At 39.0% G+C, this 16,590-nt stretch overlaps 1 protein-coding gene across 1 annotated transcript in view; it reads right to left on the bottom strand.

Moving 5' to 3' along the window:
• Window positions 1–16,590, bottom strand: part of LOC131827927 (dual 3',5'-cyclic-AMP and -GMP phosphodiesterase 11A) — a 248,434-nt gene that overhangs the window by 226,303 nt on the left and 5,541 nt on the right. The window contains exon 5 of the mRNA XM_059168871.1: window positions 16,198–16,338. Coding sequence (XP_059024854.1) covers window positions 16,198–16,338 — 141 coding nt within the window. The remainder of the gene's footprint in view (window positions 1–16,197; window positions 16,339–16,590) is intronic.

Raw genomic sequence — 16,590 nt, 5'->3', positions numbered from 1 at the left:
GACCCAGCAATTGCACTATTGGGTATTTACCCTAAAGATACAAATGTAGTGATCCAAAGGGACACATGCACCCGAATGTTTATAGCAGCAATGTCCACAATAGCCAAACTATGGAAAGAACCTAGATGTCCATCAACAGATGAATGGATCAAGAAGATGTGGTATATATACACAATGGAATACTATGCAGCCATCAAAAGAAATGAAATCTTGCCATTTGCAACAACATGGATGGAACTAGAGCGTATCATGCTTAGCGAAATAAGTCAAGCAGAGAAAGACAACTATCATATGATCTCCCTGATATGAGGAAGTGGTGATGCAACATGGAGGCTTAAGTGGGTAGAAGAATAAATGAAACAAGATGGGATTGGGAGGGAGACAAACCATAAGTGACTCTTAATCTCACAAAACAAACTGAGGGTTGCCGGGGGGAGGGGGTTGGGGAGAAGGGGGTGGGATTATGGACATTGGGGAGGGTATGTGATTTGGTGAGTGCTGTGAAGTGTGTAAACCTGGTGATTCACAGACCTGGGGATAAAAATATATGTATATAAAAAATATATGTTTATAAAAAAAAAAAAAAAAAAAAAAAAAAAAGAAATGCAAACTGAAACCACACAGAGAGATACAATATTTGACCTGTGACACTGGCAGACTGGAAGGTTTTACATACTCTGTGCTAAGAGTAGGCACAAACACGCTGCTGGGAGGCCATGCTGGGGCAATCCCTAGGGAGGGCAATGTGGCAGTTGACTGTCAAAACTATAACTGCAGGTGGCTGGGTGGCTCAGTGGGTTAAGCCTCTGCCTTTGGCTCAGGTCGTGATCTCAGGGTCCTGGGATGGAGCCCCACATTGGGTTCTCTGTTCAGCAGGGAGTCTGCTTCTCCCTCTGCCTGCCTCTCTGCCTACTTATGATCTCTCTCTCTCTCTGTGTCCAATAAATAAATAAAATCTTACAAACAAACAAACAAACAAAAAAAAAAAAAAAGATTTATTACACTGAAAGAGAATTTTGGATACAGGAAATGTAAAGGTAGTTTTTATTATTAACTACTATTGAGTTCTTACTATAAAACGGGCTCTACATCAGAAGCTTCTTTGACTATTTAAGTTCCTTAGTACAACCATATAAAGCAAGGATTTTTATCTTCAGTGGATAGATGAGGAAACTAACCCATAACGTTTAAGAAAGTTGATCAATTTCACACAACTAAATGGGGCACCTGGGATTAAAGCGAGGTTTAATGATTCTGCATGATTCTAAAGTGTCAGCTCTTTTAACAACACTAAAAATTTTGAGTGGGAAGAGTACCATTTCTGACCCTCTTTTGACAAGCTATACCAATTGATTAAAAAAAAAAAAAAAATGAGGCCCTTACACTGAAAGGAGTCATCTGAATGTCACTGGATGCTTCCAAGGTTGACATTTAAATTTGCCTTAGCTGGATACAGTCATGCTTCAAAGGCCTTTTAAATTAACCACTTATGAGGAATTGATGGGCACCTGAGAAAATGATTTGGAAACTGGAAATAGATTAAATATTAAAACAGCTTTATCAGTGAGGTAATGAACCTAAACTAAGAAAATGCAACATTAAGAAAAAGAGAAAAGAAAAGAAAAGCCCAGCACAAAGAAAATTGTGTGTGACTAGTTGAATTCAGAGCAGTGACAATAGACCAACTACAAGGAAATGCTCTTGACAATTAGAGCACAAATTTCATTTCATATTCCACCACGAACAGAGTCTCTACAAAATTATTCATTGTGTTCAATTTGACAACAATATCTCTTATCCTACATTCATCACTACAATATGACCCTGGCCCCTCCTACCAACTGGTAGGGTCTATGTTCTCTTCTCTTAAATTTAAGTGGGTTATTGACTGACCACTTTGACCAACAGAGTGTATAGAATGGATGTGATGTGCCTTCTGGGACCATGATAAAAGGTAATGTGCCTTCGGTTTTGTCTGATGGAATATTTGTGCCTGGAGTCCTGAGATACCATGTAAGAGGTCCAGCTACCCTAAGGCCATTCTGCTGAAGAGGAGCCACACCACATAGAAGATGTCACATGTATTTGTTCTGGTCAGAAGCTCCAGGTTCTGAGTCCTTCCAGTCTAGGAATCAGACATAGGGATGAACAAAGCTTCAGATGATTCCAGTTCTCAGTCTTTAAGACACACACACAACTGTGTGTGGCCTCAGATATCCTGAGAAGAGGCAATCCATCCTTGTGTTGCCTTCTCTAAATTCCTGATCCATAGGATCTGTGAACATAACATTGATTTAAGCCTCTAAATTTTGGCTTTATTTGTTACACAGCAAAAATAACCAGAACATCTATCTTAATGAGGACTTCAACAGAAACCAATCACTTAGAAATCTTTATCCACTTGTAATATTCTTGGGTCTCACAAGGCTAGGAAGCCACAAAGAAACTATCTGCTATCACCAAATAATAAATCCCTCAAACTATATCCCAAATAAGTTTTAAACTTAAAACAAAAATAAGGTACAAAATAGTAGTATTTCATTTATGTTTGCATTATAGAAAATTGTCGCGTATCTTAAAAGGAGGGAGTTAGTCCTTTATCTCTGCTTTGATCGCTCATGATTTGTGATTTCTTTCCACTATTTTGTTAGATGACAGGAAATTTTTTCCCTATTTCACCATGTTTAAGCTGTTGCTATGGACTACATGTTAGTGTCTTCCAAAATTCATATGTTGAAACCCTAATCTTCAATGTGATAGTATTTGGAGATGGAATCTTTGGGAGGTGATTAAATCACGAGGGTGAAGCCTCATAAGGGATTAGTACTTTTACAAAAAGAGGCAGAGAGAGCCTGTTTCTCCCTTTCTCTGCTATGTGAGGATACAACAAGAAGATGGCCTCTACAAACCAGGAAAATGCCTTCACCAGACAACAGATCTGCCAGTACCTTGATCTTGAACTTCCCAGTTTCCAGCACTGTGAGAAATACTGTGTGTGTTCTTTAAGCCATCCATTCTATAATAATTTGTTATAGCAGCCTGAACTGACTAAGATAACTATATTCTCCCTTTTTGCTGCAAATGTGTGTGAGGCATTTTACATACATTACGACCAACCTTTTATGTAGATATCAATGCTTCCAATATCCTGGCAAGGGAGATAATATTATCCCCATTTTATTGAAAGGAAATTAAGGCTCAGAGAAGTTAAGTGGTTTCCTGGAAACCGTACAACCAATACACTGCAGGACTGGGATTTGAACCATGTCAGTCTGATTCTACAGCCCCCAGTTTCCCCACTACTCACTGCTTTTACAAACATGAACAAAACTGTGACACCAAATTATTTAGACATGACTCCTTCAAAGTCAGAATAGTTAGATAAACTCGGTCTTTATTTATCAATTCAATATTTTTCAAGTACCCATTAATGACTGAATTTGAATAAACACAGACTTCAAGTAAAATACGTGGCTTAATATAAGACTTATCAAATTACCAGGAAACTATTAATTGTTTCTGCATTTGGAAATAAAAAGGGAGATACCTTTTTTTTTTTTTTTAGATTTTATTTATTTGAGAGAGAGAGAGAGGGAGATCATGAGCAGGAGGGAAGGGTAGAGGGAGAATCAGACTCCCCACTGAGCAGGGAGTCAGATGCGGGGCTCAATCCCAGGACCCTGGGATCACAACCCAAGCCAAAGGCAGACACTCAACCAACCGACTGAGCCATCTGGAGGACCCACATTTTTTTTTTTTTTAAAGAGAGAGAGAGAAACCATGCAAGTAAGGGAGGGCAGAGGAAGAGGGAGAGAAAGAATCTTAAGAAGGGTATGCACTCAAAGCATAGAGCTGGATGTAGGGCTATACCTCACGACCCTGAGGTCACAGCCCGAGCCCAAATCAAAAGTCAGATGCTTAACCAACTAGCCACCCAGACACCCCTCAAAAAGGAGATACCTCTAACTTGCCTGACCTGAGAGATGAGATTAAACTTCCCAACATTAGTGAGGAGTACTTCGCTTGGCTTCCTTTTTACTATTGATTAGAATAGTTTACAAATCTAAAAGGATAGATAATAATTCCTGAAAACTGATAGCAGTACAAATTGGGTTGTAAATGAGAGAGTAAGCCAAGCCCCCCTTGTGGGATCATTAGGGACCACTCTGACAAACTCCAGAAATGATACTTGGAAAGGCTTGTGAAATTAAAGAATTCATCACAGATCACAGAGAGGGGAGCACAGTATGTTCAGAGGATCATATAAAGTCACCCAAAGCCCAAAGTTTGGTCACTGTAGGCAGGGAAAGAGTAGAGCAAGGACTACAGGTAAGTTCCTTTATTGAGGCCAGGGATAAGGTAGCTTGTGGCACTTGGGAAGCCTGCTCTTTGGGTGATCTGAATGTAACTGGGTCAACATGGAGAGGAGGGAAGGGACAAAACGTGAAAATCACTGTGAGGCTTACTGCTTAAACACACATGTTGGGGATGGGTATACAGAAATGGGCAATAACTGCATAAAAGTTCAAAACAAGCAGGGTGAGTGCAGGCACTCAGTGAGTCATTGAGGTCACAAAGAACAGTTTGACAATAGACAAATGAAATTTATCCAAGCAGAAATGAAAATGAATTTTTACCCAAGTAGAAATACAAATGATTTCTGTGCAGTAGTAAAGGTAAGCTCACAGTTACAATTTTATGTTCCTGGATGATAGTAACCATTTTAGAAATCTAACCTACCAATCTTACCCTAGTGTTCTTTCAGTACCTATTTTATTTTATTTATTTTATTTTTAAAGATTTTATTTATTTATTTGAAAGAGAGAGATCACAAGTAGGCAGAGAGACAGGCAGAGTGAGAGGGAGAAGCAGGCTTCTTGCTGAGCAGGGAGCCCGATGTGGGGCTCAATCCCAGAACCCTGAGACCATGACCTGAGCCAAAGGCAGAGGCTTCAACCTACTGAGCCACCCAAGCACCCCCTTAGTACCTATTTTAAAACTGACTTTACCACCTCACTTGGTTTCTCTCTTTAATGAGTTAAATAAAGATTTGGTACCTGCTTGCTTTAGATTTATGCAAGGGTTTTTATTGAAAACTGTTCTTCAACACAACAGGTAGATACTGAGTGTCTGTATGTATCAAGGAGCACAGAGCTCTGAGGCTACATGTGGGAGAGTAAATGGGCAAAAACCTCTGTATGCATGAAGTCTACTGTAGGGTAGGGAGCTTAATTTGCCCTGGCTTCTCAAGACTAGTGCTTTCTTAAATAGTAAGTGAGCTTCTGCTTTCCACATCTTAGGAAAACCTAAGAAATGTCCAGAGATTCAAAGAGAATAAAGATTCAAAAAAAATGTTTAAAAATTTTTTTAAAAACATGCTAAAGGATAATGCTGATAAGAAAAGGAATAGAGGGGCACCTGGGTGGCTCAGTGGGTTAAAGCCTCTGCCTTTGGCTTGGTTCATGATCCCAGGGTTCTGGGATCGAGTCCCACATTGGGCTTTTTGCTCGGCGGGGAACCTACTTCCCTCTCTCTCTCTGCCTGTCTCTCTGCCTACTTGTGATCTCCGTCTGTCAAATAAATAAATAAATAAATAAATAAATAAATAAATAAATAGAAAAGGAATAGAAAATCCTGGAATTTTAAAGCTATAAAACTTAATAGATCTAGAATGATAAAGAGGATGGATAAGATAAACAAATAACCTCTTGATGAAATGTCAGTGTTTGAACCCCTGGTATGCAAAGCAGGACCCTTTAAAACTACCAAAAGGAAAAAAACACTTTTTAAAAAAATTGTAGTACTTTTTATTTTAATATAGACCATATGCTATAAAGAAAAACAGTGTCAAATATTTTATCTTATTTTAATGGTTTTATTTTCTAAATTTATGTTTAATGAGTAAAGGGAAAGTCAAGGTTTATCCTTCGACTTTAGCACTCTATATCATTGAGAGTACCAGTTGTGTCCCCCAATAAACCAGTCCATGGTGTCCTGGTCAGACACTGGATTCATGAACCATAGTGTTAACCTTGTGTGTAATAAAGAATTAATTTTATGCAAAGAAATGTCTGGCCTTTGTCCTTGGCTCCTAGGAGGTAAACTTTAAGCCTCTGGAATGTCCAGGGCTTATCCAAAGGCCTTGATAAAAGTGCCTTTGTTTACCTGGGCACCTTGGGCCAGCCAGATAGAACAATGTAATTTGAGCCACACAACAATGTGGTTGCAGGGCGTTGTGCCAGCACAGGTGCAACATTGGGTCATGTGGTATCTATCACTTGACCTCTAGAAGGAATGGAGACTGAGGTCAGCTATTGTAAGTGGCCAACTGAATTTTGGTAATTAAGCCTCAATAAAGACTTCTGAATGCAGGTCTTGGATGACCTTTCCTGGCTGGCAATCCTTCATCATGTACATTGTCACATACCATTGTTGGGAGAAGTTAATGCTGTCCGTGACTCCATGGAGAGAGGACAAGTGGAAGCTCCACATTTGGACCCTCCTGGACTTTGCCCATGCATTTCTCCTTTGGCTGATTTTAATCTTTATCTTTTCCCATAAAAAACCATATCCATGAGTATAACAGCTTTCAGTGAGTCCTGTGAGCCCTTCTAAGCAAACTTTGTAGACTGCGGGTGGTCTGGGGAACCCTTGAACTTATAATTGGTATCAGAAGTGAGGGTGGTATTATAGGTTATATTCCCTTTCTTTGTACCTCATGTGATAATTCATAGGTTCTTGTGTCCTTAGAAGAAAAATGAGAATAATGTTGACTGATCTTTGGCTAATATTGATTATCTAAGGCAATATTAATGTATATTGGATAGCAAAGAAAGATATTAAAAATTGTAAATAAGGTCTCTAACCTTTAAATAATATACTTTTTAGAGATTTTATTTTTCATTTGAGAGAGATACAGAGACAGAGATAGAGAGAGAGAGAACACAAGCAGGGGGAGAAACAGAGGGAGAGGGAGAAGAAAACTCCCTACTAGGGCTCAATCCCAGGATCTAGAGATCATGATCTGAACTGAAGACCAACACTTAACAATTTGAGCCACACAGGCACCCCTAAATAATATTTTAAATGGGAAAAAAAAAAACTTTAAACTTGAAGGTCAGGAAGATTTTCTTGATCAGCTGATGTGATTCCTTTTATTAAACAAACAAAATTATAAAATGTACTAAATTTTTTCTTTTATCTTAGCTGTTAGGAAGCTCAGAGCAAAGTTTTAGTTTCAAAGTTTTCTCTTTTTGCAGCATAGTTTGGTTCTGAGATTATTGATTTCATTTGGTTTTGCTTATAACATTTACTTTTTCTTTCTCCCATTTAATCTGAAATTTTGCCTTTCATTTTGTCACATGTCTGGCAACTAATAAGTGCTCAGAAAGTATTTGCTCACTATTTTTGCTGAAGGTTATCCTAAATTCTTTTGAGAATTAATTGGGTAAAAGTATAAACCAAGAGGAGACAAAGTACCTACATACTTGAAAAATGTATAAAAACACTTTTACACATGAAGTAACATAAATTCGCTTGTGTACGACTAATTACAGTTGAACATTAAGTTGTATGAAAGAGGATTTTTCAGAGGCATGGGAAAGGAATCAGGAGTGGTGGGTAAGAGAAATACATTTAAGGGCCTCCAGATGATAGCAAACAATGTAAGAATAAAAGAGAAGCAGGCTTGAGTCCCATCTAGAGAGTGGTCAAATATAAGCAGCGCATGGAAACAGTGAGGATAAACCCACTGATGACTGTAGGCCAGATAAGATCAATCAAGTTAGTCTGGTCCCAGGTGATCTGACCATGAAGGGCTTCAAGACCATTTTAGAATGGATTTATCACAGAAATCATAGTCTAGACATCTAGTCAGGAGCCCAGGGCTGCTGGTGGAATCCTCTTACAGATTTTCTGAATGTAGGACAACATGATTAGACTCATGGCCAATGAACCTGCCAAATCATCAGAATATTGGACCTTTAAAGGAACATAGCCATGGGACTTGGTCCATGTTGATGAACAGCAGAAAAGTAATACATTTCTGGAGCTGCAGACTGATCTGCTTGCCTCTCATTCTTCTAGAGCAGGGGTATGCAAAAGAGTCTATGAGCCAAAGCTACTCCACCACCTGCTTTTACAAATATAGTTTCCTTTTAACAGAACCCAGTCATTAATTAAATATTACCTGTGGCTGCTTTTTGCTCTAACAGTGGAACTGGGTAGCTCCAACAGAGACCATATGGGCCACAAAGACTGAAGTATTTACTAGCTGGCCCTTCACAGAAGAGTTTGATGACATCTGGTCTAAAGCCATCTCTGGAGCAAGTCAACTGGTTATTTTTTGCTAAGTTTAATGACAGATGATAGATTAATATATTAATGTAATTTATCTATAAATTACAGATTATTTATAGATATCATAAATTATATTACTATATAATTTATCTATAACTCAGAAAGGGGATTTCTGGAGATAGAATCTTCACATCTGAAACAAGAGTGCAATGATGGAAATTTTAGGCATCACAGTAAGTGATGGGGGATACACTTGAGGACAAGCACATGTCCCAGTTATCATGGACTGTCCCACTTTAATTAAGCCCGTTGTCCTGAAACAATAATTAAGAGTGCCTCTTTTCACTCTCAAAAAGTATCTTCATTTGAAATGCAAAACCCTAGGCAGCCATGCCCTAATTTATATATTTTTAAAATATTTATTAAAATTATAATGCATTCAAGTATAAAATTATTTATGGTCAGACACCTGGGTTTAAAAATGAAACAGCAAAAACAGCTAAAATATTTCAGTGCAATTTAATGGGATATATAGTGTCACTGTGGAGATTATGACCAATAAAAAACAGACAAGAGCATAAAAGAAGAGAATAAAATTTATGTTTTATTCTTGACTTGGACAAATTGTATAGTCCTCAGTCCCATTAATTTTTTAAAATTTATGCTCTAAATCCAAGTCTGATTTGATAATAGATGTACTACGTGAGCCTGGATTAAATAAATAAATAGCCGATTCACATACACTAAGTAAAAAGAGAATCTTATAAGAGATATATCAGAAGTGATTTATAGGTCAATGAAACTGAATAAGTGGTTCTGAGCTCCCCTGGCTGTTGATCAGCCCTGAGTATTGCACCCTGGGGAAGGCATTACACATGCCACAGTGAAGTAAACAAAATATCCCCCAGCATCTCTGCCTGTTCTTTGGAAAAGCTCCATGGACAGAAGTCTTTGATTTGGATATTTATCAAGCACTTGTTGGTTTGGTTTCTCTCTGTCTTTTGAAATTCAAAAACAACTTAAGAAACAAAAAACTGCTCAAATAGATATTCCTGCCACAAAAAAGAAAATAGGAATAATCTAGTAATCACCATTTTTTCATTAGTTTTCTTAATCCATATTTTTCCACAAGAGGACAATTCTATAGGGTAGAAGAGGACAATTCTATAGGGTAGTACTCATCACTGCCATTCTTCTTGATATATTTCTCATTTATGTTGATGAGTAGTTTACTCTCACCATCTACTCACTCAATCAACATTTATCAAATACTTAGTGTACAGGCACCATTGTGGGCTCTGGAAATACCAAAGAGGCATAAATCAGGTCCTGTCTTTGAGGGACTCACAAAATAGTGCAGGAGTGGGGGGAACAGTTCACAAAAGTATAATTTCACCACAATATACATTCAACATTCCAAGCACACAGAAGAGGGTGTTGAAGAAGTCTTTGTGTGAACTGTGTCTTCCAGGGTGGGCAGGCATGCTCTAGGCTGAGTAGTGGCAGAAAGTTTTCCGGGTTGAGGGACCAAATAGGTCAGTTTGAGCTGAAAGCAGAAAGAACCCTAAAAAGGGTTTAACTGAACCTAATTCAATAAAGGGACTAGTTACAGAAGTGTGGACAGTATTAAAAGAAACCAGTAAGAAATGGTGAAGTCCCAGGAACTAGCAACCCTGGAAAGGTTGCAGTCTAAAGGAGCATGTCTAAAGGTCACAGAGAACAAGGGGGAGAAAGAAGGAAGGATGGCAGAAGGGAGAGAATAATGCCTTTGGTGTCCTTGAGGCACTAGAACTATGGAGGGGTTTTAGAAGAATCTGGCCACCTGTAACAACTGGCAGAGAAAGATCAAGAGGAATAACTATCCCCAATTTCTCTCTCCTCTAGACCTTAAATCTTCTGCTGGGGGTGCCTGGGTGGTGCAGTAGGTTAAGCATCTGATTCTGGGTTTCTGCTCAGGTTGTGATCTTGAGATCACTGTATCAAGCCCTGCATCAGGCTCTATGCTCAGTGTGAAGTCTGTGTGAGAGTCTCTCTCTCTCTCCCTCTGCCCTTTCTGCTCATACTCTCTCTCTCTGTCGAAAATAAGTAAATAAATAAATTTAAAACCAAAAACCAAAACAAACAAACAAAAACTTTCTGCTGATCCCTCCTGTTTTTCAAACTTAATTGGAACCCAGTGGGCAAGAAAGCCCTTCAAGTGCACTGACTTAAGGAGAGAAAGATGAAGAATAGACAGGAGAGGTGGGGTTTGCAGAAAATAGTACAGAGTTGACAATGTTGAACTTTGAGTCATGCTCCCCCCAAGAGCAGTAATAATAAAGAAATCCCTCCTACCATTTTGTTCCAAAATTGGCTAACCTCAAAGGACCACCTGCCCTAGCATATACCAAAATAAGACCTGTCTTCATCCTTCCTTCCTTTTTTTGAGATGTTCCTCAGAAACGAATGTTCTTATTGCAATAGCCTAGATGAAATTATCTCCCTAATTGTTTGGTGCATTTTGTCTTCCACAAGAACAACATGTACAAAGATACAGAGGCAAATGCATGCATAAGCTGACCATAGGGAGGTGACAGAGGAGGAAGAAAAGGAAAGGGTGAAGCTAAGGACCAGAAAGGACAGTCAAAAGTTAAGTTGGGAAAAAAAAAAAAAGTTAAGTTGGGAATAGAGGTGATGAACTTTGTATGTTGGACAATTTGAACTTTATGGTATAGGCAATAGACAGTTACCAAATATTCTGAATCATTGGAGAGGGAGATGCATGTTTTAGAAAGAGAACTAAAACAGAGTATTAAGAATTGATGGAAAGGAAGGAAGACTGCCCCAATTGCAAGTGAAAAAATGAGTTGAGGAAAATGTGGAGCTAAGAGATTAGTAAAGACAGAGTAAAGGCAGTGGTAGAAGAGGTGGAGGAAGGGGCTAGAAATGAGGTCTCAACATAAACGCAACAGAACTTACAAATGATTGAATGTAAATGGTAAGAAATACTTAGAAGGTACTGTTTTTAGCTTGAGTTACTTACTACATGATGATTCTATTAGCTGAAATAAGGAATCTCAGAAATAGTAAACATTTGGGGCAGTATGTGGTGGATATGGGCAGTGGGGACTGAAGTTCAGAAGTTGTATATATACATATAGTTAACACATAAGTGATTAGTGATGTCAGTTAATATATTGATATAAAATTATTACAGTGAATTAATATAACAGATATATAATATGATATAGTAATGATTAATGATGTGAGTTTATATGTATATATATGTGTGTGTATACACACACACACACATATATATATTTAAATGATTATTTGGATGATCATCAGAGTTTTTTTTTTTTTAATTTTTTTTTTTAAATTTTTTATTTTTTATAAACATATATTTTTTATATACATATATTTTTATCCCCAGGTCTGTGAATCACCAGGTTTACACACTTCACAGCACTCACCAAATCACATACCCTCCCCAATGTCCATAATCCCACCCCCTTCTCCCCAACCCCCTCCCCCCGGCAACCCTCAGTTTGTTTTGTGAGATTAAGAGTCATTTATGGTTTGTCTCCCTCCCAATCCCATCTTGTTTCATTTATTCTTCTACCCACTTAAGCCTCCATGTTGCATCACCACTTCCTCATATCAGGGAGATCATATGATAGTTGTCTTTCTCTGCTTGACTTATTTCGCTAAGCATGATACGCTCTAGTTCCATCCACGTTGTTGCAAATGGCAAGATTTCATTTCTTTTGATGGCTGCATAGTATTCCATTGTGTATATATACCACATCTTCTTGATCCATTCATCTGTTGATGGACATCTAGGTTCTTTCCATAGTTTGGCTATTGTGGACATTGCTGCTATAAACATTCGGGTGCATGTGTCCCTTTGGATCACTACATTTGTATCTTTAGGGTAAATACCCAATAGTGCAATTGCTGGGTCATAGGGCAGAAACATATAAACTACCACAACTGAACCATGAAGAAATAGAAAGCCTGATCATCAGAGTTTTTTTTAGATAGTTGCCTCTTAGCACTCAAGAAAAAGTACTTGGAACAAAAATCAAAAAGAATTTACATTGATTTCCTTAGAGGGGGAAGGCAAGCTATAGAAAGGTGGGAAAATGGAAAGAAAATGAAATAGAAAGGAAACCTAAAGCGATTTTTGCCACTCAGGATGGAGGGGATTGAATTATAGGCTGTTCCAGAACAATCAGAATCAGATAACCATCACCTTTATCTCTTCCTCTCAAGTGTGGGATTCAGGAAGATCATCTAGTTCAATGTCTTAATTGTATGTCTATTTACACAAGAACTAAGAAGTTAAGGAACATATTAAAAAGTAAGTGTAGCTCATGCTTCCTGGTTTGGGCAGTGAGCTCCAGAAACTAGCTTTCTGGTTATAAGCTGGGTGATGAAGTCCTTGCTGGAGTTCTGCACCACGCAGTAGCTGCGAGCCATTGGGATGATTCATGAGAGGAGAACACAAGTAAACACTAGGGCTGAGACAGTGCTTTAGGACTTTGCCATGAAAATGTCTGCATTCTTGCTCTCCTTGTTGAAGCATACAAAAAGAAAAAAAGAGAGAGAGATAAAAGTAAACACATGAGCTAGAACGGGGTACGAATTGTTTAGACAGGTTCATGAAATGGCATAACATTATGCAGGGAATATCAGTTCAGAGCACTAAATATCTCCTAATGTCAACAGTAGCTAGCTATGGAGTGATCTTTCTATTTCTTCAGTCTAGTGGAAGATACCATCGACAAAGTCACTTAAAATTGATTGACTTAAACATTTAAGGGAAGCAAAAGAAGGTAAAATATGAATTTTGGCCAGAGAGAAAGGCATTTCTTGTTTCTATTTTTGGCATCCACTGAGTGAACTGATCAATTAATACCTGCCTGCTCAGTTTGAAGACCAGGAAAGCAGTTTCTAAACACTGAGGTAAGAGCTTGATGAGTCAAAGCTTTGATAACAAGATTTCAATTTCTTTTCTTCCTCTTTCCCTCAAACGAACAAAGGCCAGAAAATATTATACATCTGAAATAACCAGCTTTTTAAATATTCAAACTACAAGGCAATAATTGAAAACTTCTGTTTCCAAGAATGATTTAATGAAAGAGACAAAAGCAGAAGTTATTTTTAGAGGAAGGAAACTTCCAGCAGATTTTTTATTCCTGAAATGATGCTTCCCCCACCCATGATTGTAAAAAGTAACATATGGAACATGAGCAGACATGATGCCATAAGTTAATGCTTGGACACATCTGTTCTTTCTCAAAAACAGAGCACAGATTGATAAAATATGGCAAGTGAAAACCAAAAAGACATCTAGAGGTTAAAAAGCAGAAAAAAGAGAGGGGGAAGATGGCAGAGAAGACCAAAAAGAAAAGGTCTATAAAGGGCCATGCCCAAAGACGTAGATCTATTATGCTCTAAGACCAGAAACAGGCAGGTGGCAATGATTGGAATTTCAGCTTCTACTAGGGTTTGGGGACTAGAAATGTTATCTGGAAACAGGTGACCTAGCTTCACCCTCAAAATCTGAACCATGCTGCTCCTGGCTTAGGGTAATATTACCAGACAGCAGGAGACCCACGTCAAGACCTGGTTCTTGACTAGGGACCAAGGAACTGCCCAAATTGTTAGGGAGGAAAGAGTACAAGAAAGAGCCAAAGAAAACAATGGCACCAACAAACAAAACACCCTCCCAACAAAATGAGCTCCAATCCAAAACTCAAAAATGGGTGAACAAATAATGTTAATACAACTAAATCAACGACCTACAGAACTGGGCAAGAAGATACTGATAAATCCCCGTTATACTGAACATTTGAACACACCTGTATCAGAGACCGAGAGGTGAAGAATGGAAAAATATTAAGTATATGAATGGTGTGAGCAGCATCTCATTCTTGACCAGTGGGTACCACGGGAAAGTCAGCTGGGAAAAAACTCTTTTGGAAAAGACTTTCTCCCTTGAGAAAAAGAGAAATATGTGAACAGTTTTCCTTTCTTCCTTTCCTGGGACACAGTTACATGATGGTACACTGCCTGGAGATGTGCCAGCCTCCTGGACAACGAGGCTGAAAGGCAGCCGAACACTGAGACATGGATGGGAAAGTGAACTGAGCTGGGCTTTTGGTTACATCATCAGGCTACTGCACCACCCTGAATCACTGCCTGCAGACTGCGTCTTACATAAGCTGAGGCTCCAACAGCTGCCTCCTCCCACCCTTGCTTAGTGAGAGCTACAGCCTGCCTGGACCATTGGACCATGAACACCCCCACCCCTCCCCATTCCTTTCTGGGGCTTTAAAGTCAGCGGGTGTGGGGGAGAATCCAGCAAGTCACTCAACTCTCTGAGCCTCATTTCCTCCTCTATAAAATGAGAATGAGGGACGCCTGGGTGGCTCAGTTGGTTAAGCAGCTGCCTTCTGCTCAGGTCATGATCCCAGCATCCTGGGATCGAGTCCCACATCAGGCTCCTTGCTCCACAAGGAGCCTGCTTCTCCTTCTGCCTGCTATTCTGTCTGCCTGTGCTTGCTCACTCTCTCTCCCTCTCTCTGATAAATAAATAAAATCTTAAAAAAAAATAAAATAAAATGAGAATGATAATAATACCTATTTCATAAGGATGAGGGGGAATTAAATGAATTCCAGTCCTTCACGCAACATCTGGAAGCATTCCATAAATGCAGACTATTGCATGGGGCGGGGGTGAGTGCTGTTCTCCTAGGCTTCCACGGAACGTTACAGTCACAGTATAATGGCAAAGCTACCGTTTGTTTAAACCACACCTGCTGAAGTAGAAATAAAGCCAAGCTCTGCTAAAATATGGGCAAATACTCCTAAACGTTTCAAACATACATAGATTTTTAAAAACCTGATATTGTAAGTTTTATGATACTTGTTATTACATCTCCAAAATTTACCCTAAGGTTCTTATTCTTGGAGGGAAACAAACCTAAAGGCAAAGACAATAACCTTTTATAAGTAAAGTACAGTAAAATACCATCCTCTGAGGCATTAACAGCACTTAAATAGCTAGACATTCCTGGTCTTTGAAGACACTTCACGGTAAAGATATTATATTGCTGCTAAGGGTTTAGTCATTTAACTTTCAAGAAGTTAGATTGATGATGATCATTATTTCCAATACTGTTGTGTATTTACCCAACAGATTTCCCCCCAAAGAGCCGAAGGGTTTAACAGAAAGCTGAAGCTAAGTTGCTGCAGATTGGAGGCCTTGAACTAGCTCGATGCCTGCCCTCGGTGTAACAAGTGCCCCAGTGGTGAAGAGGCCAGGAGCTGCCTCCACCTGGTGCGTGCTCTGTGCAAGCATCCCAGCTCCAGAGCAACATAAAGAACTTGGAGACTACTCTTCAAGCTTTTGCTGCAGAGCACAGCCCAACTGAGGCCTGTCACTCCCCTCAGCACAAGTACAATCCATCTGAGCCCAAAAGCAAAGGGCACAGCTTCCCCAGGATTTGTTGGCTTCCTCCTCATAAGAGGGCTGCCCGAAGGTGCCAAGGGCCTTCCTCATGCTGGGCGAACAGGATGGGAGCCTGGCACTTGAGCTAACGTCTATTCAGCTGGGAGACACCGGGCAAACCAGCTAAGCCCTCGGTTCTCTGCTCTGTAAATACTCAGGGCTGGGAGCCATCTCCAATGTTCCATTAATGTAAGAGCCTATGTTTCTAAGGTGACAGCAAAATAAGATGGAAAATACACATAAAAGAAAATAACTTTAATTTTATGAAAAGTGACCTCATGGTTAGAAGAGTCATGAAGAGAGTGGTTCAGGCAAAGATTTCACAAGCTAAATTACAAACAAACAAAACCTTAGTCCATTAACACAGTCTTCAGCTCTCTGTGACAGATAAGATGACTTACTGGTGATTCAATGTCTTCTAGGAGCAAAACAGAACAGCGTTCACATTTCAACAGAGTTTGGGCCCGATGCATTATTTTCTTGACAATTTTCTCCAAGTCAGTCTGTTCTTCAAAGAGGTCATTAACAACCTCCAGCAAAGCCTAGGAAGGACAAAATGAATGTATTTAGGTGGGTAAAGACCGAATAAAAAAATTTTTTTTTCTCTCAAAATTCCATTTAGTGTCTGTTGCAATCTAAATATGTGTGGCTACTTTTTAGAGCATTGATGATTGTTTCGACATATTCCATAATTTTGCTTATAACACAGTTTTGAACTGCAAAACACAACTTGAGAATACTGCCAATCCATATAATGCCTGTAAATTCCACATATAGCTGTAGGATTATCTCCC

The sequence above is a fragment of the Mustela lutreola genome, chromosome 3 (assembly GCF_030435805.1).
Source record: "Mustela lutreola isolate mMusLut2 chromosome 3, mMusLut2.pri, whole genome shotgun sequence".
Taxonomy (NCBI): Eukaryota; Metazoa; Chordata; class Mammalia; order Carnivora; family Mustelidae; genus Mustela; species Mustela lutreola.
Note: the sequence above shows the minus strand (reverse complement) of the source record. Positions and strands in the feature narration are given on the sequence as shown.